Source organism: Aptenodytes patagonicus, chromosome 3 (genome assembly GCF_965638725.1).
Source record: "Aptenodytes patagonicus chromosome 3, bAptPat1.pri.cur, whole genome shotgun sequence".
In the NCBI taxonomy this organism is placed as follows: domain Eukaryota; kingdom Metazoa; phylum Chordata; class Aves; order Sphenisciformes; family Spheniscidae; genus Aptenodytes; species Aptenodytes patagonicus.
In genome coordinates, this window is record NC_134951.1 from 90,067,225 (window position 1) to 90,091,316 (window position 24,092).

General features: G+C 37.6%; 1 protein-coding gene across 1 annotated transcript in view; it reads left to right on the top strand.

The window, feature by feature from the left end:
* WDR64 (WD repeat domain 64) overlaps positions 1 to 24,092 on the top strand; it is a 96,962-nt gene that overhangs the window by 1,289 nt on the left and 71,581 nt on the right. The window contains exons 2-7 of the mRNA XM_076334198.1: positions 6,102 to 6,193; positions 7,497 to 7,614; positions 9,811 to 9,962; positions 10,675 to 10,805; positions 20,079 to 20,181; positions 20,696 to 20,799. Coding sequence (XP_076190313.1) covers positions 7,538 to 7,614; positions 9,811 to 9,962; positions 10,675 to 10,805; positions 20,079 to 20,181; positions 20,696 to 20,799 — 567 coding nt within the window. The 5' untranslated portion in view covers positions 6,102 to 6,193; positions 7,497 to 7,537. The remainder of the gene's footprint in view (positions 1 to 6,101; positions 6,194 to 7,496; positions 7,615 to 9,810; positions 9,963 to 10,674; positions 10,806 to 20,078; positions 20,182 to 20,695; positions 20,800 to 24,092) is intronic.

The following is a 24,092-nucleotide window of genomic DNA, read 5'->3' on the forward strand; positions in this document are numbered from 1 at the left end:
GCTGACCCACATATGTGCTGATGTGTGACAGCCTTCACAAGGGCCCAAATAAATCTTTCAGTTTAGATCTATTCTTAGTTCAGATGAGAAAAATAAAAATAAAATTAAATATGTCAGCTGTGGAAGCAACAGAATTTTCATGGAAATGTGTCTTGGCAAACAATACCTTGGGTTTTTTTCCCTCTCTTATACACATAGTGGTATTAAAAGGGCTACACTGAGGGTGTGATTCCTTGTGGACTGAGACTGAAAACATGGGTAGTTGAGGTAGGTTTGATGTCTTTCAAAACGCGTATCTATATACAAATTATGGGCTTGTTATGGCAATTTTATATGACAAACTACTGCTGTTAACGCAAGGGTTAGGAATAGAGAAAGTCATGGATAAGAAAAATAAAACAGATTAAAGTAACTATTCTTATCAATGTTAACTTTATTTACAATCTATGTTTTCAAATCCATCAAATATGATTTAATCGATAACTGAAAACTACTTTAAAAAGCTAGTTCAATCTGTTTCTTCATCACTGGTCTTCTGTTTTTTTCTTATTACAAAGGCAGCAGGAGCAGCTGCCTTTCTCAAATCAATTATATTTTTCCCCCTAAAAGCTGGATTAATAGGGCACATGACCTTCCAAAATTTCTAGTAACAGACCACTAGTACTTCAGCATGGGCTTTAGGGAAGGCATAATTTTTTAGCTTTCCTTGCCCATAAAAGAGGTTTACCTATGTATGACAGACAGTGTGCAAAAATGTTATGTCAATACACAGTCATGGGTTGGTTTAGGACCAGTTGCTGCGTGATGAAAATCTAACAATAAGACATGGCTGGGCCAAATTAATGGTACACCTCACTGAGAAGAAGACATCTCTGTCTTCTGCCTTTAAAGGAAAATCTTAAATTGTGTACCTTTTTTATCCCTTCAAAATGAAAGAAGTGAAAAGCTGGTAAGGAGGAGCAGAGGAGAAATGTAATTTAGTGAGTAGTACATGTTAGACAACATACTGTCCATTGGCAGATTCCATTATATACTTAGGGTTTCTAAGTAGTTTTTCACTACAGCACCTGTCAAAAATACTCTCTCTAGATGTCTTTTGGATTTCTAGAAAATAAGAGAAAGAGAGTCCATAAATTACATTTTACAAAGATCTTATCTCAGAATTCCTGGTTTGGGATTTTTCATAACAAAATTAAATAGATACATAAATATGCAGTGTCTTCAATGCTTGATTTGATAGTGGTCACATTATTAATATTGTCAAATTGCTAACATTATTCAAGTGATCTTGAATACTTCATGGGCAGAGTTCCATTTGTCTTCCATGCAGTGTCACTATTCATGAGAGACACAACAAAAAGAAATGCTGTGTTATTGTATCATCAGGTCAAAGGCAAAGCTGGAAACAGAACCCTGACTCCTAATTCTAGTCCAGTACTTGTTTTACCTAACACAGTCTAGAGCCAATGCAGCTATGGTTTTGATAATCTAATTAATTCATTAGCCAATCCTTTTCTAACTTTCATGCAATTAAAAAGCTGAAACATTTAAGAAACCCAGATGTCTGCTTTGCAATGCTTCATCTTTGCACTATTTTATTTTGGGACCAGACCCTGCTCATCAAACATGCATGCATATTAATGGAAATGCTGCAAGAAGGATTTTACCTTTGCTTTTATAGTTGCATGAAAGGAGAAACCACAACCCAGTATTTGCATTTCTGGAAGTGTATGTGTGTGGCTTACTGGAAGTGTATCTCAACTCAAAGTACTAAATATATATGTAGCTGAGCTCATGGGATTAAAACAGTAGAACAAGAAGCTGGAACACAAGGTCCCCAGTCCTGTATGATAAAAACAGTCCTTGAAACTCCCTAGGACTTCCTAGATCACTTCTGCACCAGACCTTTTAATATGTTGTCTGTTATGCACAATTTACATGGGATGGAAGAATGCATTGGTTGTAAATTCTCAGGTGGCCAACAGGTGTGTGTGTGTAGATATATGCTTACATATGTATAAGAAAAAACTTAAACCCCAGCTATGGAAATAATAATGCACAACTGGAAAGTCTGCAGATGTCTGGGACTGTCTCCAGAGTTTCCCTGCCTTTGCTGTATTTAGTAATTTGAAATGTTTCAGGACATCAGAGCATCGAGTGTCACTCACATTTTAGAGCTGAGGAAGCTGAAGCAGAGTAAATAAAGTGCCAAAGTCTCTGCTACTCTCTAACCTTGTGTAGAAATACAAACCACAAACCATGACTCCCAGTTCTAACTACACCATCAAAAATGTGAGGGCTTTTGAAGTGAGAACATTGTGGGGTGGAAGAAAAGTGTTTTAAGGCATTTAAGAGACCTATTTCATTTCCCGTTTGTTCAGTCATATGTAGTTCTCACTCATTTTCTCTCTTCTTTCTTCTTTATCTTCTGCTAGCATGCCTTTCAAGTCACAGGCTCTTTCCCATCTTTCCTGACAAGCAGAAAGTGTACAGAAAAGAAAAGAGAAGCTTTTGTCCGTACTCAATACATTTGTTTCAGGAATCAGATGATGATGGGGTTTTGCTTCCTGTTTGGAACTTTGTAAAACTTATTATTTCAAAAGGCATCGTAGACAGCCAGACTGCAGTCCTCTGAAAGAAAAAAAAAAACAAAACCCCAAAAAAACTCTGGCTACCTGGCTTTAGCTTTTTAATTTGGATTTTTACAGCCTTCTCCTGGCATTTATTTTCTTACATGTTCTCTTTGCTATTCTTTAGCCTCAAAGGCAGATGAAAGCCAACTGATTATTCACTGTATCTATATATAGCTGCAGTGTATATCTATAGAGCAAGGGAGAGTTTACGGACAGAAGAAACCTTTCATCTTTTCCCAATGACTTGGCATTAAAACAAGGCTTTTAATATAGATCTACATCTGTTGATAATGCAATATGTAGGGAAAAAAAAGCACAAGTCTACTGGCAAAAGTTCAAAATTAGGGCTTGATCTTGCAGAATTTGTAATCCTAGCTATATAATCTAGTCCATATTGGGATGTGAACTTTAAATCATAAAGCAGGCTAAGTGGAAGAGCTGCAAGAATCTGAGAATATTCTGGACTGAGAAAAGTATTTGGCTCAAACATGGTTCACTGAAGCAAGCACAAGTGTTTGCAGCAGGGAGGGGACCCAAATGGACAGTCCTGGGAGGTGACGAGATGCTGTCAGAACATCTGTGCTACAGTTGGAAGTTTGCTGCAGCATGTACCATGACATCTGAGCTCTAGTATACCTGGCAGGTGTACAAATAGCTGTACTAGCCAGAGGTGTGATTCATCTCACCTAAATAACGTATATAAAAATTAAGCATCTAAGACCAGTAAGATGAATCACTCTCTGAAAGTGTTTATTATTATTGACTGGCATATAATGTGACTTGAACAATTAACTTTTAGATGCCTAAGTTAGCTGAGATGAACTTCATCTTGGCTATACAAACCTGTGTGGGACTGTGGTACATGCTCAGGTGGCAGATGCATATTGATGCCTCTGTGGCACCTGTTTCTTGCTAAGTAGATTAAAACAAGTGGTGATATATACGTGTACCTGCTGACATCATACCTCCCTTGGATGTATAAACAGCTCTTAGGGCAGCTTGAACCCTAAACACTAACATTGTAAAACCAATGTAAGACCAGTAACACCAGGTTTTGCAACAATAATCCTGTGAAATTCAGTTGTGATATAAACTGTTTATTTTAAAGGAAAAACCTTCCATAGTTCATCCCTATGCTGCAGCTTCTTGTTAGTGTGACAAACATGAAGTGAGAGTGATTACAGACTCACTGTCCTGTTTTCATTTTCCAGACTCCAACATACAAATCAATAAATAGTGCATAGGAAATATAATTTTAAAAATTATCACTTGGTCATTTCAGCTGTTGTTAGTGACACAGAAGAGCAAATGCACTTTATAGCAAGGAGTGTGATACTGCTTCTGGGGTGATAATATGGCAAAAGCAAAGTGAAGAATTAAGTCAGTAGAAAAGAGAGTGAGCTCATGTAAATGTGAACTTGACAGCACCCCTTCAACACTGTTTCATGGGAGAAGTTTAATTTTTATGTTGCTAAAATTAATGAAAGGTTCACTTGCCCAACCCCATACCGTACTCCAGAGAGGAGTTCAGCTGCTCTGAACTCAAGCAGCTCTATCCTGATTCAGCTGCAAACACAGCCAGGCTTAAGAGAATGTTTAAAAGGATGAAATAGCAAAGGATAGGTAGCTTACTTCATCAAAAGAGGGCAGCTTCAGGGACTAATTTTTTTTTTTTTTTTTTTAATGGCTGGGCTTGATCTGGGCCAAAATCAGAGTCAGAACCAAAGTCTCTTATGTGCCAGAGCCTCTTTAAGGACAACTAAGGTCATTTTAGATCTACTGTGTTTTCTTTGGGCTATTCTGAAGCGTCATTTTACTTGGGGACAATTTGTCTTTGAATGAGACTAACAGAAAGGGTGACTGGCAACCCGGTAGAGGCAGGAAAGAAGATTTATCACCTTTTGCTGGTTTGTCTTCTGCAGTAGCTTTGGGTTATTTGTTATGAGCTGTCAAACGACATGGTCAGAATTTTAAAACTATCATCAAATTTCATAGACTTCTGATAGTTCTTGAGATTAAGATTGAAAATGATTGTTTTTTCAAATAAGCTGCTAATCCTGCAATAAGCTTGCTGTAGCTGTTATTTGCATCTGTACAGAGTATCATTAACATTGTACTGGTCTGAGAATTTCCAGTAATTGAGACTAATATGATTACGTTTATGGGAGGTTTGACTTCTGAATAAACATTAACTCTACCATATTCCATATCCAGTGCTTTCCACAGTATCAGTCAGGGAGACAGGAAAGAAAATGCTTTTCATTCAGTTAATGCTACTGCAGACTTACTAATGCAAGGGCTTCCTGTTACTCATCAATTTAATATTGAATTTCCCTTTTAGACTTTGCTTATCTTCTAATGCAGTTCCTATCTTCTCCACTTTTGTTTGTCAGTCCACTCAGTCATCACATCTTCTTTTAAAATTGTACTGTACATTTTTTTTAGTTTAAACATCGAAGACAACAGAATCTGCCAGTACTGAAAGCAATGGTTCCTTATTTGGGGCTTCCGTGTATTTTCATTGTAACACAAAGTTTCTTCATGGGTGATTGCAAGAGAACAAAACATAGCTTTCTGTTCTTAACCTTTCCATTCCAAGGATGGATGTTAATATCTTTTATAAACCTTAAACCACTGTTATTAATTGGGAAATGAGAATATAGCTTCATGTCTTACAAGCTTAGATGACACAGACTGGAAAAATTAATCAACAGGAAACACTACCTAACAAGGATTCAGCTGGAAGCAATATATCAAATACACTGTAACTCTGACCAAGATACAGTATCTGACCAACCGCCGAGTGCCTTGACACACAAGGGAAACTTTTCCTGGAGAATTCTGTTGGAACTAGCAAAAATGCATCCTCAAGCTATCCCTCCCTTTTCCAGGAATCAGTGCTGCTTTTCTCTGCCAAACTCTCTTCCTTATTGTAATCGAAAGACATACTCATTGCTGTTGAGCAGGAGTACCCAGAAACTTTTGTGCTTTTCCCAGTGGAAATGATAGAACTTCAAGCAGTTGCATTGCTTCTGCTAGAAAGTTAGGTAGCATATCTTGAAACACCACTTTCCCTGAAGAACTACCTGTTTCATGCAGAGACACTTACATGCATTATAAAAATAATATATGTAAAAATATATGTAATATATATTAAATATTTATTTATTTATATTGATATTGATACTGATATTATTTATAATATATAATTAAATATAAAATATTTATTTATTTAAATATTTAAATAAATAAAAAGTAAATTTGTTTAATACCAAATTGTTGTCTTCCCTATATGTTTCAGAACTGTTGTTCAGCTGATTTTCCCAAGTGTGTGTGAAGACTATGGTCTTTATCTGTATTTTTGAAGAAGTGATTTTGATATTCTTGAAACATGCCTGATTGATGTCAATCCTTTAGAGAGCCACAAAAAAATATAAAATATAATTTCTCTTTTCCTTTCAACTACAGAATCTCCACGGAGCAGAGATTCCATGCACAGCAATTAAAGAAAGCCTTGACCAATAAGCCTGTCATCAGCCTTGGGTGAAGTAATAGAAAAGGTGATCTGGAGATGAATAGCTGAAGAACAATACAAAGAAATTGATTAATATGGTCTAGTGAAAAGTGAGCTTAACAAATAGACTGAAATTCATTATTTGACCAGAGTACCAAATTGCTTATTATGGCATAGCACAGCAACATGGCATCAGCGTTCTTTAAAGATATTGAAAAGCTGAAAAATGTGGAAAAGAATCACAAACATTATTTTGAGGCCTGAAGGCAAGTGTTGCAGTAGGAGGCAGAGAGTTCAGTCTGCTTTAACTAACAAGAGAAAAAAATGGAGAAGTAATTCAGGTACAAAGGCCCCTAGTAGGAGAATATACCAACTATTACTCTAAATCAGTGAAGATGTTCCAACAATTGCTGAATGGAAGCTGAAGCCACACAAATTCAAGTAGGAGGCTTAAATTTTAACAATGTGAGCAATTAACCTTTGGAACAAACATGATGGATTCTCCATCTCTTAGTGTCTGCAGATTAAAACTTGATACCTTTCCGCAAGTTTATGCTTTAGAACAAAGTTGTGGGGCTCATTATAGTGATAAATGGCTGATATTTAATGATCTGTAACATAGAGGAGGTGAAAGTAGAAGATCTCAAGGTCTCTTCTGGACTTAAACTTTATGAATTCATGATGCCTCTGTTAAATTTGGGCACAAGGACACTAGTTAGGGTCAAAGGGGATATTTTGGCCTGCCTGTTCTAGTCGAATTTTCTCATCCAAAACTTAATCATCTGCTTAATAAAGCAGTAATGTCTGCACTGGTATAAAAACAAAAATAATCTAGGATTATGTAAGTTACCTTGATGAGTGGAATAAAAAGAGGGACAACAACTTTTCTCATGATTTCTTCATGAGCTCCATTTTTTCTGAATGGCAGAAGATACCAGCCTCTACTCATTATCACTGCTGTGCTTCTCTGAAGTACTTTAGAATTTTGTTGATCACAGAAATATGTGATTGTGTTAATGAATGTGAATTAATGACTTCAATAACTGGAAGATCAGTGAACAAATGTAAATGCATGTTTGCTTAAGCATAGCTAATGCCATGAACAGTTTTGTTCACCTTCAGTTACAGTTCAGTTATATTTATTATGCTAATAATATTCATGTAAATGTGCAGCGGGCATGGGAGTAGTGTGGTAAATGGAAAGGTGCCAGAATTTAATGTCAGCATACTGTAGTGATACGACAGGAACCGCAGATATCGCACACATAAAATGTAGACATTAACTTATAAGGATTAGTAATACTTTAAAGGAACTAATTTAGGGTTGGGATGTTGTTCCTGTTTTACAGGTAGATTTTAGCAACCTGATAAGGTTACCAAGAAAGAAGAAATGGCGGATCCACAAGAACACAGTTCTTCTGACTTCACATTAGAACACACTGCCTCACTTGGCAGTGTCAAAAAATGGTAAGCCTTTACAATTTGCAAAACGTTATCAAGCATAAGGGGTCAGATTCAGTAAAGGGTTGTAGGAACTGAAAGTTGATCATCTGAGGTGTAGCATAGAATACAGAACCCTGAGCAAGATAACTAGCTTCCATATGCAGAGAATCTGTGATCATAACATGATCCAAAGTAATTAACATATTAATTACGGATACCTATAGCCTTTTTTTTTTAAACTGTGACTGTTTAGTCAATAGAAGACTACTGATGATCACAGGTGCAAATTGTAAAACTCCTTTTTCAAGCACCTTGTTTTTCAGCAAAATGCTTCCTTCTTAAAATTCACTGCACTGAACTATTCTTTGAACACAACTTTTTACATCATTCCTTTCCAAAGAATGAATGAAGCTTGATTCTTTAGAATATTCCCACAAGAACTGGTACTTACCCTTTCTTCAGTAGTCACTGCGTTACTCATTCAGGGGATAGTTTTGGATTCAATTCTCTCAGCTAGAGGAAAAATAAATTCACTTTTCCACCACTCCAGTAGAATACCCTAGGGTTCCACTATTCAGTAAAGAATTTAGATGCGATGGGATAGAAAGACAACACAGATATAACACAAGGACTAGTGCTCTTGCAGGGCAAAAATTCTGTCTGACCTCAAGACATTGGGGAGGATATTGATTAGTCAGTGAGCACTCTGGGCTGCCACTTTCAAAAGAAAGCAGTAGCTGCAATTTTGCTTTCTGAATAGCCTCATCCTGCTTTTGTTTAAGTATGCCCTGAGAACAAAAACCAGAAAGGTCCTTGGGGTACCTTGGTATAGGATTATTCTGACTTTAAGATCCTGACTGAACTTAGGTGCAAGTTAAATGCAGATCCTTTTCAAAACAGTAACCATGTAAGACATATAGCTGAGCTTTGGCCAGGCACATGTTAAGAGCTAATACTTAATCTCTGGGCTCATTAGTTGTATGTTAGCAGAAAGAAAGAAATGGTAACTTGACTGGAAGTTAAGTAAGACAAGTAAAGGGAGTTTGAATGGCTGTAAGAGCTTAAGGGAAAGGTAATTGGACAGCTGAAAATAACTAAAACTCTACCACTCCATCAGTGGATTTCTTGCAATCTCAATCGTAATGATATATGCAATTAAAAAAATGTTTCTGCAGGGTAATTGGGTTTCTAGGTTGGAAGTTCTAGTTCACTGAGTAGGGATTTTGAATGCAATAAAGAGGACAGCAAGGCATATATTCAAGAAATGGATATAGATTTACTAAGGAAGCAAACATTCAATATTAGTCCCAAGAACTGTCAAAAAGTGCTTTTCTGTTTCTTTTCAGATTGAATTGGATGTCTTTCGCCTCTTTGTAGTACATGAATAATGATTCATAACTTAACATCCCTGGTAAAATGCTCTTATTGCTACTCTAAAAGCAGGCATCCCCACCTAGATTGAGGTCCCTGGCCGAGTCTTGCAGCAGTAGCACATGCTAGAATATCATCAGGCTTGTCCCACTTCTCCTGTCACAGCAAATATAAATGGAGAACTGGCTCTGTCATTCTTCACCAAATGATGTGTGGATCCAAGGGAATCCACAATTGCAGCTGTTCCTAACTGTGTTAGTTGGTGTGCAGCCTTTGGCAGAAAACTTGAAAATAATCCAAAGCGTAAGAAGACAATATGAAACTTAGAGATAACTGGTATAATCTTCCTTCCTCCTCCCTCAGTACAAAAGTCTGAAAGATATGATAAACTTGCAACAGCTGGTCTCCAAGGTGTATTCTTACTGGAGAATGTGATCTCATATTGCTAAAGCTGTGCTGGCTGTAGCAGAATTGAACCATGATGAAATCCTTGTCTGGCTCTGGAAGTGAGAAAGTTCATGCCTGTTCAACCACCAATTGCACGAGATACTATGAAATAATCTCACATGCCAGGTTATTAGTGATCCTGGTTTGTGACCTAGGGCTGCCCAGTGAGTAGGATTCTGTGATGTAATGGGGGGCTGTGACATCAACTGTTCACTAGTATGTTTGCCAGCTTGAGATGCTAAGCCAGAATCACCTCTTTTTTATTATGTAGTGCTTGGTATACCTGTCATGCAGCTGCATCTCATGTGAACTCGTGGGAGTTTAAGATTTAAGGGGCAAAACAGGGCTTGGACCAGGCTGTAAGAAGAGCTCTCCCTCTTACCTTGTCCTCTGTTAATAAAGGATGTCTGAAAAGAAGCATTGTGATAAGGAGAGTTGCTCTGCTCTTGAAGTGCCAGATTTCAAGAATGCTTTGAAGCAGTTCCAGAAACTAGTTGAAAAAACGGTAACCCAGAAGACAAAGGAGAGATTAGGCTTGTATATTGAAGATGATGGTAAGAGATACTCTTTCTGATGGAAAAGTGTAATTTTCATATGGAGAGGAGGTGTCATAGAGACAAGACTATAAGAAAGACTTCAAATTAATGTTCAAACTGTGACTTCTTGACTTTTACAGGCAATAGGCAGATTGTGCTATGAGAGTGCTTTTCTCCTCCTGTTAGGACTTCTGGTCAAATTATAATGCTATGATGATTGCTCACAAAATATAATTGGCAGGGCTGCCACATATACAGGTTAGCACGGTGCAATGTTTCTAGTGATCTGTAAAAGCACAGACCCAATGAATTATGTAAATCTAGTTGCTTAATTGTAAATAATGAGGGCGAAGTTTTGCTTTTCTCAATGCAAGTGGCTATTGTTGCGTGAAAGGATAAACTTTATCCCAGGACACCATTCAGGTTCAGATCAACAAACCAGAATTGCGGTATGAGAGTAAGGGAAGAAAGAAGAGGTGAGAATTTTTCACCCATTCTTTTATCTATCTGTTTCCTGTCATATATTGCAAATCGGGTGGTTTTGAAAAGACTGAACGTTAAGACTGAACATTTTTTTTTTTCCAAAATGCTTTAGTGAATACAGTGTGAGGAGCTGGAACTTGCATGCTATTGATATTGAAGGAGAAATAAAACAGGAGGTAGGGGGAATAAGGAAGGAAGCTGTACCTTGCCAGTTTTTAACTCTGTGGATATTGTTCCTCCCATACAGATGAGATAGACTATGATAAGTTCTATACAACCACACAGACACTTTTTGGTCCAGAAGTCAAGGATCATAATGTTAAGGCCTTTTTCAGGAAGATTAGCAACAACCTTGATACAAGGACAGAATGGTGTGAGGTAAGGATTTCTAAAACTTTATTAAATATAAACAACTAATTGGAATCTTAAAAGGTAACAGTATTAAGCTCTTGATTATGTGCTGTTCGTGAGTCTGTTGTTCATGACCTCCATGGCATAATGGGGCACTTTCATGTTGTTATTTATCCTGGCCGCCATTCATTTTAAAAAAAAAATATTATTTGGAAAACAGGTATGCCTTTGAAGCTAGAAAATTAGATAAAATATATTGTTTTGGTTGATCTAGACAAAAGCTAAATTGAAGAACTGGCTTAGAATACCTTACTTGTTGCTATGTTATCCTATTCAAGAAGTGATGTTTAATTTTAACAAGTTGAGAAAGAAAGAGGCTCCATGTTTAGTTTGATAGTAAACAATTTAGAAACTTGCATGTGTCCATTTGTTGATCAAATGCAAGTTTCCAGGGAAGACATTTGAAGATAGGAGGGTAAAATCTGTCTTTGGAATTTCTCTTGTGAAATTTGAGTGGTGATATCCATTCTGGTATGTGCCTTGAGAGCTGAAGGAGTTTGTATTATTGTAAAATTTAGCTCTTTCTAGCTCGTGTTATTCTGTGCCCTATGCTGTTATAATTTTAGTTTAAGTAAGAAAATTCCTATGTTCCTAGTGCCAAAACCTGGAATGTGAAGCTTGAGCATCAGAAGATCAGTATTCAATGTAAGTGTAAGTTGTAAATACGAAAATAATCCCTAGAGGCATTACTTCACTAGAGTGAGGACTAGTTCTTTCAGGCCATCATGTCAGTGAAAGATTAAGTATGGAAGACCTTTGCTGAGCCCTGCCTTTCCCCCCTTTTTCATGTGTATAAACAGGTGGGTATTTTGCAAATGGCAGTGTTGTCTCTACAAACTTTTTGCTAAGAGATTCCCTGTACTGGATTTTCTGCTGACTATCTCTGGCTAATTTCAGACTTCTAAATATATCATGCAAAACAGCTTAACACATGGGAGAGTCCATGCTGCTAATTCTGGCAGACTCTTAAGAGCAAGATTTGCTCATACTGTGCTGGTTACAAAATCAGTCCAGTAATTCCAGCAAGCAAGACTATTTTTTATTCCAAATATGTATGATTTTTCTTATTCCACTCTTTCCAACTCTGAGAGGTATCTGTCCTTATAAAGGCATGCCATTGGAGGTCTGATAAGGAAGGTTAATTAGAATGAATTCAATAAAGCCTGGGTAGGTTACATTTTTATTTGTAGGTGAACTACTTTTCTTTCCTATCCCTATCTGTTTGGTACATCAGCTGAACTTGCAAATCAAAATTCTTATTAAACATTAATTATGCTACACTGGTTTACATGAGTTGAGGAAGTTGGTCTCTGTTCTCTCTGAACCAAGATCCTTGAGCCTATTATATAGATGCACATGAATACATGTTAAAGCATGACCTAACTAAATAAAAACGTTTTTCCTGCTTGTTTTGTGAAAGAGCACTGAGCTGTCTACCAGAACTGCATATCCTCAAGCAAAGTTTGATATACTAGATTCCTGACAAGGCAGCAGGATCTGGAGCATGGAGCCTGAGTATGTCCAGGTCTTCTCCTGAACTACTTCAGTGATATGCATTGGCCTCAGGCTTCTTGACAAAATGCAAAATCTCTTATGACTACAGTATGCAATTTGTACTCTGAGAATAAGTCTATCTTTAGCTAAACCATCAGAAATGCTTCCTCTCTTTCTTTTCTTTCCTCTCTTTTCTCTCTTTCCTCTGCTTCCTCTCCTTCCTCTTCCCCTTTTCACAGGGATAAATCTTCCCTTTACTTTACATGTGAAGCGTTAGAGGTATGGCAGCATTTTAGTAGAGAGTTTTTTAATCAGAGAATTCTGTATGTATTATTTGAGTCTGTAGATGGGTGAGATGTAATCCATTTTTCTGTCTCTAATGGCAGTAAATAGCAAATCTTTGTGTAAGAATGAGGTAACTATGAAATGGTTTGGTTTACCCTCCTAGCTTCTGGCTTCATGTAGCTCAAGGATTTTCTGTGCCAGAGTTGCAACTGCACTCTGTGTTTAGTATCCCTTGATGGACTTTTAATCTATCCATTTGTCAATTACTTCTGAACCCACCTAAAAAGGATACTTCCATAGCATCCACAGTTTTACACATTTTGTGAAAAAGTACTTTGTCTTGTTTCTTTTAAACATGGTGCTTTTTTTTTTTCATGTATTATGAGAAATTATGAACACTGGCTCTAGAAGAGTATCTTTTATTAAAGTATTTCTCATGGATAGTGTTTCAAGCAACTGTTCTATAAAAATGACTGATTTTTACATTGTTAGAGCCAATCTGTATCAAAAGCAGTCATGATCATACGTTACTACAAGATTTTGTTTGTTTATTTGTTTTCTATGTGAAGACAGAATTGTGCAGGTGGGACATAACTTCCAGCACACAGTAACTTTCCTGTGATAGCACAGGTGGCATTGCATACACGGCAAGTCCCTGCTGGACTTAAAGCCATAAGGCAAGGTATTAACAAGTGGCATGAACTATAAATTCATTAGCATATTTCCATTTTACATTACACTAGAACATCATGTTATTATTTGAACCTTGAAGATACCCAACACCTGGTCTTTACATGTTATTAACAATTCCTATCAAGTAATTTCCTAATACCATCCTAAAAACAGTGTATTCGGTCCTTTCAATTTAATAAGCTTCCATATGGGAACATTTCTGGTTAATACCTTAACATTGTTTTTACTTACAATGCCACATTACTTACAAACTTTGCTTATGTCAAGCATTAAAGATTTTCTTCAAGGAGGGCCTGGGGGAAATCTGTGAAATAGTCAGCTGTAGAGGACATCAAACATCATGTAACTGCCTTCTAGTGAATTTGCCTATAAGCTCTCTGTATCAGATAGAACTTTAGGCCACATCCAGTTCCTCTATTATTAAATGCAACTTGTGAGAGGTAAATCTGAAAACTTTTATCTTTGCATGTCTCCTACTTGCATGTCACCCTTCTTCCTTTCTTCCCCTTTCAACATGAGAGGATGCTTAAAGGTGAAGTCCTGGCTTTTCTCAGCATTTCTTTGAAACTCTCTAAAAATAGGGGGAGAAAAAGACATTTCTGCATTTGCTGGTACATGATATACAAGCTAAGTTCTTGAAATGGCCAGCTGCCATCAGACATGCTGACATACTGCGTCATTACAGCACTAGTCAAGTTCTTGTACTATTCAAAATTCTCTACCTCATTTCAAACTTCTCACTGCTTTTTGTATGGGATTGGAGAGAGGTGACATAATCTCTTGTGTAGATGTGGCAAGCTAAACACATAACCTATATAGAGTAAGGTGCTCTACGGGTATGAAACAGGGACCAGTTGAGAAAAGTACTTCTGAATTCATGGTGACTGTCAGACTGACAGTCCTTTGTTTAGGGAAGCAGAACAGTAGCAAATTATGTTCAGGCTCATTAGTTTATAAGAGAACTGAAGGAAGCTCTGTTTGTTTACTGGAGTGAGTATCTTTTACTCCAAAACCTTACTTGAGTTTCCAGTGCAATCAGACTAGTTACCTGGGTTCCATAATTACACAAGCGCGCGCAGTATGGGGTCTAATAAAAGAGGTGAAGCTCTTTTAGTTTCCTTATGAAATCTGTGTGGGATTTGCCTGGGATAAAATTCCCCAGAACCCTTTCTATGAACATTCCTCAAATTTTACCAAGTGTGAGCTGACTGATGACAGCCTTTTAAAATGCCTTATGTATAAACTTTCTTGAAAAAAGCACGCATTTCACGTAGAAGATGGATATCAATGAGACTATATTGACTGCCGTAGGGAGTGAAACAGAAATATTTGTTACTTCTCTGTTCAGAATAATCCTGATTAAAGTGTTAATATGCTTTTTTATTTATTTTCTCTTGTGGGGAGAAATATTTAACATAAAGTAACTGGAAATTCATCTATGATGGAAGTAGTAATTCAGTTATGAAACAAAGATCAGACTATTTGAATCAACTTCAGTCTGACATTGATTTCTTTACCTTGACATGGCCTTATCCAGCACAGTTTGAAATATAATACTGCATTGAAAAGCTGCAGTGGATTTTTCACTTTTTGGGGTTTTTTTCTGTTTAGCCAGAAATCTGATGGTGATATGTATTACAAGCTATCTATACACTATGGAACATAAATCTAAGCTTCTTTCAGGGCAAAAGGATAAGGTTTGTTTTACAGGTAGGCAGTGTATAAAGAGCTGAAAGCTGAATTAAGAAAACTGCCGACTCCTGGAATTCTCCAGATTTAGCTTACACTGATACAGAATAATCATTGCATTGATCATCTGATTGTTGTCTAAACCCAGTTTACATCAACCATAACTTCAGCATCAGTTTTTGATCTACTGTAATTGTGGTAACATCCTATCTGTAGTGATTGGATCAAAACAGGTATTTCCAGGCTTATTTGAATGGGTTCTAATAAAATAAAATGGGATTGGTTTGTATCCTACATATTACGTGGTGGTGGTCTTTTTTAATTTTTTTTCTCTGACAAACTCTACAGTTTCAGAATAGTCCAGGTAATCCTGGAGAGTTACTAATGTCAGGAATGAAGCCAGTGTTCTTTGTTCTTCTGACTATGCCACAGGCTTGTACGTGTAGCTGCACTACAGCTCTAAAGTCTCCTCATCCCTTTTTCACCTCTTGACGTTCAAAGACGTACACATTTACTTACTGGTGAGGATCATAGACCTTTTTTTTTCTTCCACCCATATTTGTAGCTCTTCCTTTTTTTAATTTTTTTTTTTTTTTTTTTAAGTTGACTGTATTTAACACTTGACCAGCCTACGTCCCACTTGCTTTTCTCATCCTCCTTAGCCTTTTCATTCCTTTTAAGTGAAATTTCACTTTTTCGGGGGGGGGGGGGGGGGGGGGGGGGAGCAAATCTGCTCCTTTACATGCTTGAAAACTGTATTGAAATGGTAATTGGCCTTTTAAGACTGGAAAGTATTCTGGGTATTCTAGTTGAGACCAGGTGTTGTTTGAGAGAGATGGTGAAAGAGACAGATATGCCTCCCTTACCTGATAACATTCATTCTTATTAAGTTCATTAACCTACTAGTTATATAAGACAAATCACATCTGTAAACTGCAACTTGGATATAACATTACTTACCCCCTGTGAACAATGTAAGTAGCCTTGATCTTACTTCAGCTTCCTTTTTATCACTTAATTTTTCAAATGTGTCATTGATAACAGTTGCTTTCTGTAACATCCTAAATAGCCATCATGGTTTCTGATGTCTGTGCTCCAGTTTTCTAATGATTTTTTTCTAAAAGGACTGTATTTCATCCTGGTTCTTCTGAGTTCCCCTGCTGCTTTTGGCACTGCTGAGCATGCCCTCAGTCTTGAAAGTCAAGGAAGAGGATTGTTCCTTTGATATTTCTCTTTTATCACCTCCATCTGTCCCATGCCCCCCTTTCCCAGAACTCTATCCCTGACCCCTTGTTCCTTTCTTCCTACTCTCACAGATCTATTTTTTTCAAATTTACTTCTCCATATCTGGCCTCTCTTTATCTTGACAAAATCTTCCAAATACATTTCCATGACCTAAAAGATCATGGCCTTTTGCGTGTTCCTATTCCTTTATCTTCCCGATGTTTCTCTTTTTCAAATACCTCCATGTTCGAGGGTTTCCTAAGTTTCCAGCAGTCTCCACAACAATATACCCATTCTCAAAGGACATTTTTTTATTTAAAAAAAAAAAAAGAAAGTAATTTTAAATTTTCTCTTCAGTTAAATTAGGATCTACCCTTAGTCATTTACTGGCCTCAAAATTTAGAAGACCTATCCTGGACAGTCTAACAGCTGTCATTTATCAATGATTTGGGAAACTGACCTCTGCATCTCTTTCCCAAATATAGTTTGCACTTTGAAAGCTCTATTTTTTTAGTGGCAAATATCTGAAAGATGTGTAAATTGCATTTTGCTTCATCTTTTATGCTCTTTGTCAACCTCTGGTAGACATTATGGGGTGGGGCTTGTTGGGATCCCCTGTCTCCATGTTGGAGTCAGTAGAAGCCATTTATGCAGCTGTAAGGGATTTCTAAGATGCCCTTTCTTTGGGCAGTGTTCTGCCTGCTAGGCAGAAGCAAAAGATCAGATATGGCACTGCCTCATGTCTACAGGAAGCATGAGAGGACACACCTGGGTGTGTCACTGAGAACTTCCACCTCTGTTGGCTTTAGGGCAGCTACTGGCCTAGCCCAACCACTGCATCCAGCATCCTGTCAAGACTCAGGAGCGACCTGATACCAGGTCAGTCTATCATTAAAGAAAAAGTCCTCTCACCAAAATCTTAGTCTCCAGAAAGGTGAAGGGCCTGTTCTCCACTGCCTGGAAAATGTGAACATACACTTAAGAAAGTAAAATGTCACTCCTATCTTCAATAAGGTGAAGGGAAAGGATCCATGGAAGTACAGGACAACTAGCCTCACCTTGGTTCTTGGTGAAGGTGATGGAGCAACTAATTCTGGAAACCATTTCCAAGCACATGTAGGACAAGAAGGTGATCAGGAGTAGTCAGCATGGATTACAAAGGGGCAATCACAGAAATTGTGCTTAACCAGCCTGATAGGATTCTACAATGAGGTGACTAGCTTGGTGGGTAAGAGGAGAGCAGTGGATGTTGTTTACCTCGACTTCAGTAACGTTTTTGACATTGTCTCCCATAACATACTCGTAGACATGCTGACGAAGTATGGGTTAAGTAAGTGGGCAGTGAGGTGGAAAGAATACTGTGTGAACCCCTAAGTGATACAAAACCCAGTTGGAGGCAAGTCACTAGTGGTGTATGCCAGGGGTCAATACTGGAGCCAATACCATTTAACATCTTCATTAATGACCTGGACAATGGCAGAGAGTGCACCCTCAGCAAATTTGCAAATATATAACTGGGAGGAGTGGCTGATACACCAGAGGGTTGTGCTGCTGCCATTCAGAGGGACCTCAACAGGCTGGAGAAATGGGCTGACAGGAACCTCATGAGGTTCAACAAGGGAAGTGCAAAGTCCTGCACCTGGGAAGGAACTGGTCCCATGCACCAGTATACACTGGTGACAGACCAGTTGAGAAGCAGCTCTGCACAAAAGACCTTTGGTCCTTTGAACATGAGCCAGCAATGTGCCCTTGTAGCAAAGAAGGCCAACAGCATCCTGGGCTGGTTTAGGAAGAGGTTTGCCAGCAGGTCAAATGTGGTGATCCTTCCTCTCTATTCAGGACTTGAGACCACACCTGGACTACAGTGTCCAGGTCTGGGCTTCCCAGTACAAGAGAGATATGGAGCTACTAGTGAGAGTCCAGTGAAGGGCTATGAAGATGATTAAGGGGTCGGAGCACCTCTCATATGAGGAAAGGTTGGGAGAGCTGAGACTGTTTAGTCTGGAGAAGAGAAGACTCTTAACATTGTGTGTAAATACCTAAGGAGGGGGGCGGGGGGGGCAGGGGATGAAGGGGAGAGAGAGAGAGACTCTCCTCCCTAGTGCCCACTGACAGGACAAGAGGCAATGGGCTCAAATTGAAACACATGAAATTCCATTTGAACACAGAAAACACTTTTTTACCATGAGGGTGATCAAACACTGGAACAGGTTGCCCAAAAAGTCTGTGGAGTGTCCATCCTTAGAGATATTCAAAACCCAACTGGAGACGGTCCTACACAACTTGGTGTAGCTAACCGCCTTGGAAAGGGGGGTTGCACTAAATGATCCCAAGAGGTCCTTTTCAACCTCATGACTTTGTGATTCTGTGATTCTGTAACACTGTCTATACATATTATAGGTGGAAACCTGCTAGAAGAATATTAACTGATGATAGTGGAAAGAGTACATCCTTAATTTTGGGAGGAGACACTCCATTATAAAGTTCTAGCCACACCAATTCTTTCAGAACCCTTCTGTTTAATACTAAACAATTGGGGGATTCAGATGGAACTTAAAACAGTGAGAATCAACTGTGAAAATGCTATAACATGAAAAACAGCCCATATGTATGAATTACTAGTATTACTACTTTTTGATTTATGCTGGATATCGTGAAGATTATGTTATTATGACTTTGCAGAAGGAGCATACACCTCGAATTTAGGATATTAAATCCTGTATCCTGTCTGGATACAGGATGGAAAGACAAGGTGATAGTACAAGAAACTAGAAAGAGGAATGTAAGGGGCTATAATAGACAGGCGATGTATTGACTGATGATGTATGATAGATAACAATTGTGTGCATGGTAAGGAGGGAGCTGTGAAGTGAAAGATGAAGAGTAATGTTGTGTAAGAATATTTTTTTGAAAGATGTAGATCCGAATCTCTCAAAGAAGAAAAATGAGAGTTCTGTTTCATGTATAGCATGAAAAATGTTGAACTAGAAAAAAGTGCAAAGTTTTGTCTTGCATCCAAAGGACCATTGCTTTTAGAACTCATGAAAGAAAGTGAGTATATATAATGTCCATAATATGAGAAAGGAGATTCAAAAATATCTGTACGGCTGAGTGGGGCTGAACTCATTTTCTGAGGAAATGACTAACCTACTCTTGGGTACAGAGCTTGGGGTTTGGAGAGCATTTCAGCTGAAGTATTGTCACAACCTGTAACAGAAACGAGCTACTTACCTGAATATCTTGACTGGGGATCTCCATCATGATCAGTACAAATGGAACATTGCCAGGCTTAGGGAGACTGCTGAAAAAGAATTTTTAAAATGGACTTTGTATTCAATTTTTTTCAGGCAAATGGGAATCTACATAGCTTTATGTAAAAGCTCTTCTTCTGTGTAGGCTAAACACTACGCTACTTTGAATCTCTCAGTTTATAAATATAGAGAAATCTGTTTTGTCTGCCTTTTACTATTTTTTCTTCTAGCTGAGGTCTAGCTGAGGAAGCACAAGTAGGTAAAACTGGAAAAAGGAAATTGAAGATGACTATTTACCGACAATCGTTACAAGGCAAAGCTGTACTAACAGCTTTATCAATTAGATGGTTTTTATTCCTAGAAGCCCTGTGTATGCCGGCTTCTTTCTAAATGTTGAAGAAAGATTGTGCCTGAGTAGCAGATCTTAGCAATCTAAAGTCATATTGACAGCTAATGGTTAAGGCAAATAACACTAGGAAACTTATTCAGAGAATATTAAATTATAAAAATGTCAGATAAATATTTGACTTTATACGTATAAACATATATTCCAGAGGTAAATTTGTTACACTTTGCTTGTTTTGTTCTATTTTGTTTCGTTTAGATTTTTGGCTATTTCATAGGAGAAAGTGATGCCCTGTCTTCCCAGCTGAGAGAAGAAAACATGGTTTTCCTTGTATCTGAAAAACAGCAGATTACTCATGCAGGTGACATACTTCATCTTGTATCCAAAACTAATTTTTTTTATGATGCTGTATGTTGCACACTTTATTGAAAGTACAGTAATAAGATCTCATGTCTGTCTTTGCTTATTATTCATGCTTCTTCTTCTTCTTATGTGTTCCAGAAAATGTTTTTTTACTAAACTCATTGCGTCTGAACACTCCACTGCTGCCTTGCCCAGTTATCCATTTTCCTAAATTATTTTGAAATTATGAATTTGTCTGACTCACACTATTTATTTATGCAGTTATTCTTTGTCTTTCCGTATTTTTTAAATAATGTAGAAAGAATAGTACATCCATCATGCATTAATGATATTTAAAAATGCAACATGATTATTTAAATCAAGTATAGGATAATCTATGAAATAATGCATTACTGCCTTGGAGTTGGTACAAATATGCATTTCAGGAAGAGAAAATGTTCTTGCTATTATGGTTCTATTTGTTTAGATTTTCTGTGTCTGTAAGATGAAGAGTAATATTTTGTCATTGACAGTTGTCAAGAGACAAGATGTGATTAAGGGTATAGTGAAGGTGCCCCATCTGGATTTCACAGTAACATCCTCTCAGAAAGGAGTTCTAACTATTTTTAACAACCAGGTAATTCAGACTCAAACAAACTTTTTTACTATTCTATTAGGCAGTATATATGGGAACCAAGTGAACTGTGATCTAGCATGCAAACTTACCCCAAAAAAGAGCTGAATATCTTTTTTTATTAAAGTTAACTTTTTCTATATTTTTAAGTACAGTAGGAAATACACATTGTTATTTGCAATTATAAACCTACTGAACAGTCCACAGAAGTTGACAGAAAGTAGAGATGGCTAATAAAATACATTCTTAACAGAAGTTAGTTTAATAGAAAATAATCTGCATTTCTTTTTAGAAAAAGCTTCCCTTAATATAGAATATGCTATTGGAATTAACTTTTGCATATACAGAGGAAACCAGAGAATTAACTGTTTTCTACAGCTACTGAGAATATCTAGAATGGACAGAAACATTTATCAGCTGTTTGCATGAAGAGTTATTCAATACAGCAACATCTAGACGCCTGAAAGTCTTGAATTTTCTGACAGGCTGCATGACACTGCCTCACAGTTACTCCCCTCATCAGCAAAATGTAAGGAGATCTGTGCCATTTTAAGTAGAACTTCAGGCTCAAGATGCTGTTAAAGTAGAATTTGTAAATGAGTCTCCCAGATGATTATATCACTATTTAGAGGTATGCATTTCTAGATGCTGTGAGGTTCATCACACATCTATGCTCATTGGCACTTTACATTAGTACAATTTTAATACAACCAGTTTATTAAAAATTGTTTCAGACAATGCAGTAAAGCTTTAAAGCAGCATTAATGCTTTCTAGGGGTTTCAGCTAATTAGTGCATAATACTTACGCCAAGAGCATGTAAAGCAAGAAAGGACTCCTGTGGATGATTAAATAACAAAGCAATACTGCAGTTTTGGTAAATACTGAAATAATTTATTTGAAAGCCTAGTTTTCTGTCCTCCAGAGCATTATCCCTCTTACGTACCTATGAAAAATAATTTCACGAAGTATAATGTTAAAAATAGCTCTCTTCCCCACCCCCCACCTCCCCATGCTGTTTTCAAGTTGAATGGCTGCCTCCTCATAGACTGGACTGATGTCACTCTGACATCAGTGACTGCAGTGTAAATGATTTTACACCCAGCTGCTTAACGCAGTGAATTAGAGACCTGAAATTTCACTTACAAAACTGTACGTTCTGAAAATGACTAAGGCATTACGACAGCAGTCATTTACTCATGATATGACCTCTGATCTCAGTTGATATGAGCAAATGAATTTTGACTTCATTAGAATTGCTCTGATACATCTTGATGCAAGGAAGAGAAAACTCTAGTTCTTGAACATTGCAGTCATTTGAGTCCTGTTGCTAGAGTATCACTTCACATCACAAAGGCAAATACAGAGTTGGCACCTTTTGCATCATTCTTCTTCTCTCAGAGACCAAGGATTTAAAGAGACCTGGCCTTAAAAATCTCAGCTAGTGAGTTGTTTTGTCTAGTTTGGCTTTGCAGCATATTGGTAATTGAATATGAAGATGCTTGCCCTGAAGGTGCTGCTTGGTGGGACTTGTGCTCTGGGTGAAGGGGCCAAAATATGAGTTCATGAGCAGTGCATTGACAAATAGACAGAGGCTTATTTTTGTATAATTGTTGCATTTTTAAAGCGCAGATTACTAAACATATGGTGTTCTTGGATGCACATATATCCCACAGAAGTCAATGTGTTCCATGTACATGTATGAATAATATTTGGTCTGATATAATTAGTGCATCTAATATAATACAGAATTTAACTGTGCCACTTCTGGGGCATTTGACTGGGGCAGTAAGAAACATACATGTGGGGGAAGAGACAGGGCCATATTCTATTCTTTCACCCTGGTGTAAATTGATGTCCAGCGCAACCAAGCTTTCCACAAGATCAGCTTAGTATTATTCTCTTTGCTCTTTGGAAAGCAAATATAACTTGACAATTTCCTTAATGGTTGTGTTATATCCTTGGAATCAGTTGATAATCTAGACAAGTTTTTATTTGATACTGGGTAGAAACTGAGAATAGTTGAAAACTTACCCCCCCCCAATTTACAAATAAGAATAGGAACAATAAAGAGGTTGCAAACTGTCACACAGCTTGTTGATCTATTAAACTTCTGTTAAATAAGAATTAATCCGATTTTTTATCAGCAAATAATTAGTGTCAGTCATGTTAGATGGCATTAAGAATGCTTAATTTAGTCTGTATACATCAGGACAGCTTTCAAAATCATCTCCTATTTCACCAGTGACAGGCTTCCATCATCCACTACATAAATTGCTAGTGAATCTAATTATTGTCTAAAAGAGGGCTTGGAGACTTTTGTTAACCCTGGTTGCTGTGATAAGAAATTCCATGTTCTCTTACATATCTGCAGCTATCGGAAATTGAAGTGAAGGCAAAGAAATATTTATTTGTAGACCAGCAAGTTCTCTATTTGAGGACTAAGCATTGCTTTCTGCAATAAATGTGGACCTAATATGCTTCACCACCTGTATGCAGCTCTGCATTATTAGCCATTTCCTGCTTACTCTAGAACATGAGACAGATAGTCACCCTTCTCAGGATCTCAGACATGGATGCTGACTTGATCAGCACAGAAAACCTGCAGGAGTAGGCAGCCTTACGGAAAATTCTCTGTGCACGCTCTAGTTAATGTTACTGTAGCCAAAGCCAAATCTGGTAACAGTGAGTGGATATTAAACTCTTGATTAACAATAGTTTTAAACTCTGCTCAAAGACTGTCCATGATTACACTGGGCATCACACTTCTATGGGGAGAAAAACTTTGATCCTAGCTTCTTGGTTTATGAAATGTGGAATTGCTGGGATGGGAATGAGGCACCACTGATTTATTACTGAAGATGAGCAGTGGCAAGAGGAGGTGAAAAAGCAGCTGTGGGTGTTTCAGATGGGAAAAGGTTGAAACTGCTTTTGAAAACTGAATAGTAGTTTTGTTAAAGGACAGGTGAAGGTGACCCTGTCTCTACTGGATGATGGTGACAGGTATGCCTACCACTCTGTAACTTTAAACACTTCAGTTTTTGAGTCACATGCTACGCTGTCCACCAATAGTTAACTTTGCTGAAAGATACTGTACCAATATGGGTATTCCTATTTGCAGCCTAACGTGCCTCCTCTACCTGGTATTTTGCTGGCACTAGTTGACATGTCATCTGGGCCAGCATTAGCTTGGGTTTCTGTATGCCACATCCTAGCCCTTACAGGAGCTCTTCTAGCTGTGAAGGACCATTAGAAGCACAATTCCATGAGAAGAACAGCTGATCTGTACTCCACTGTA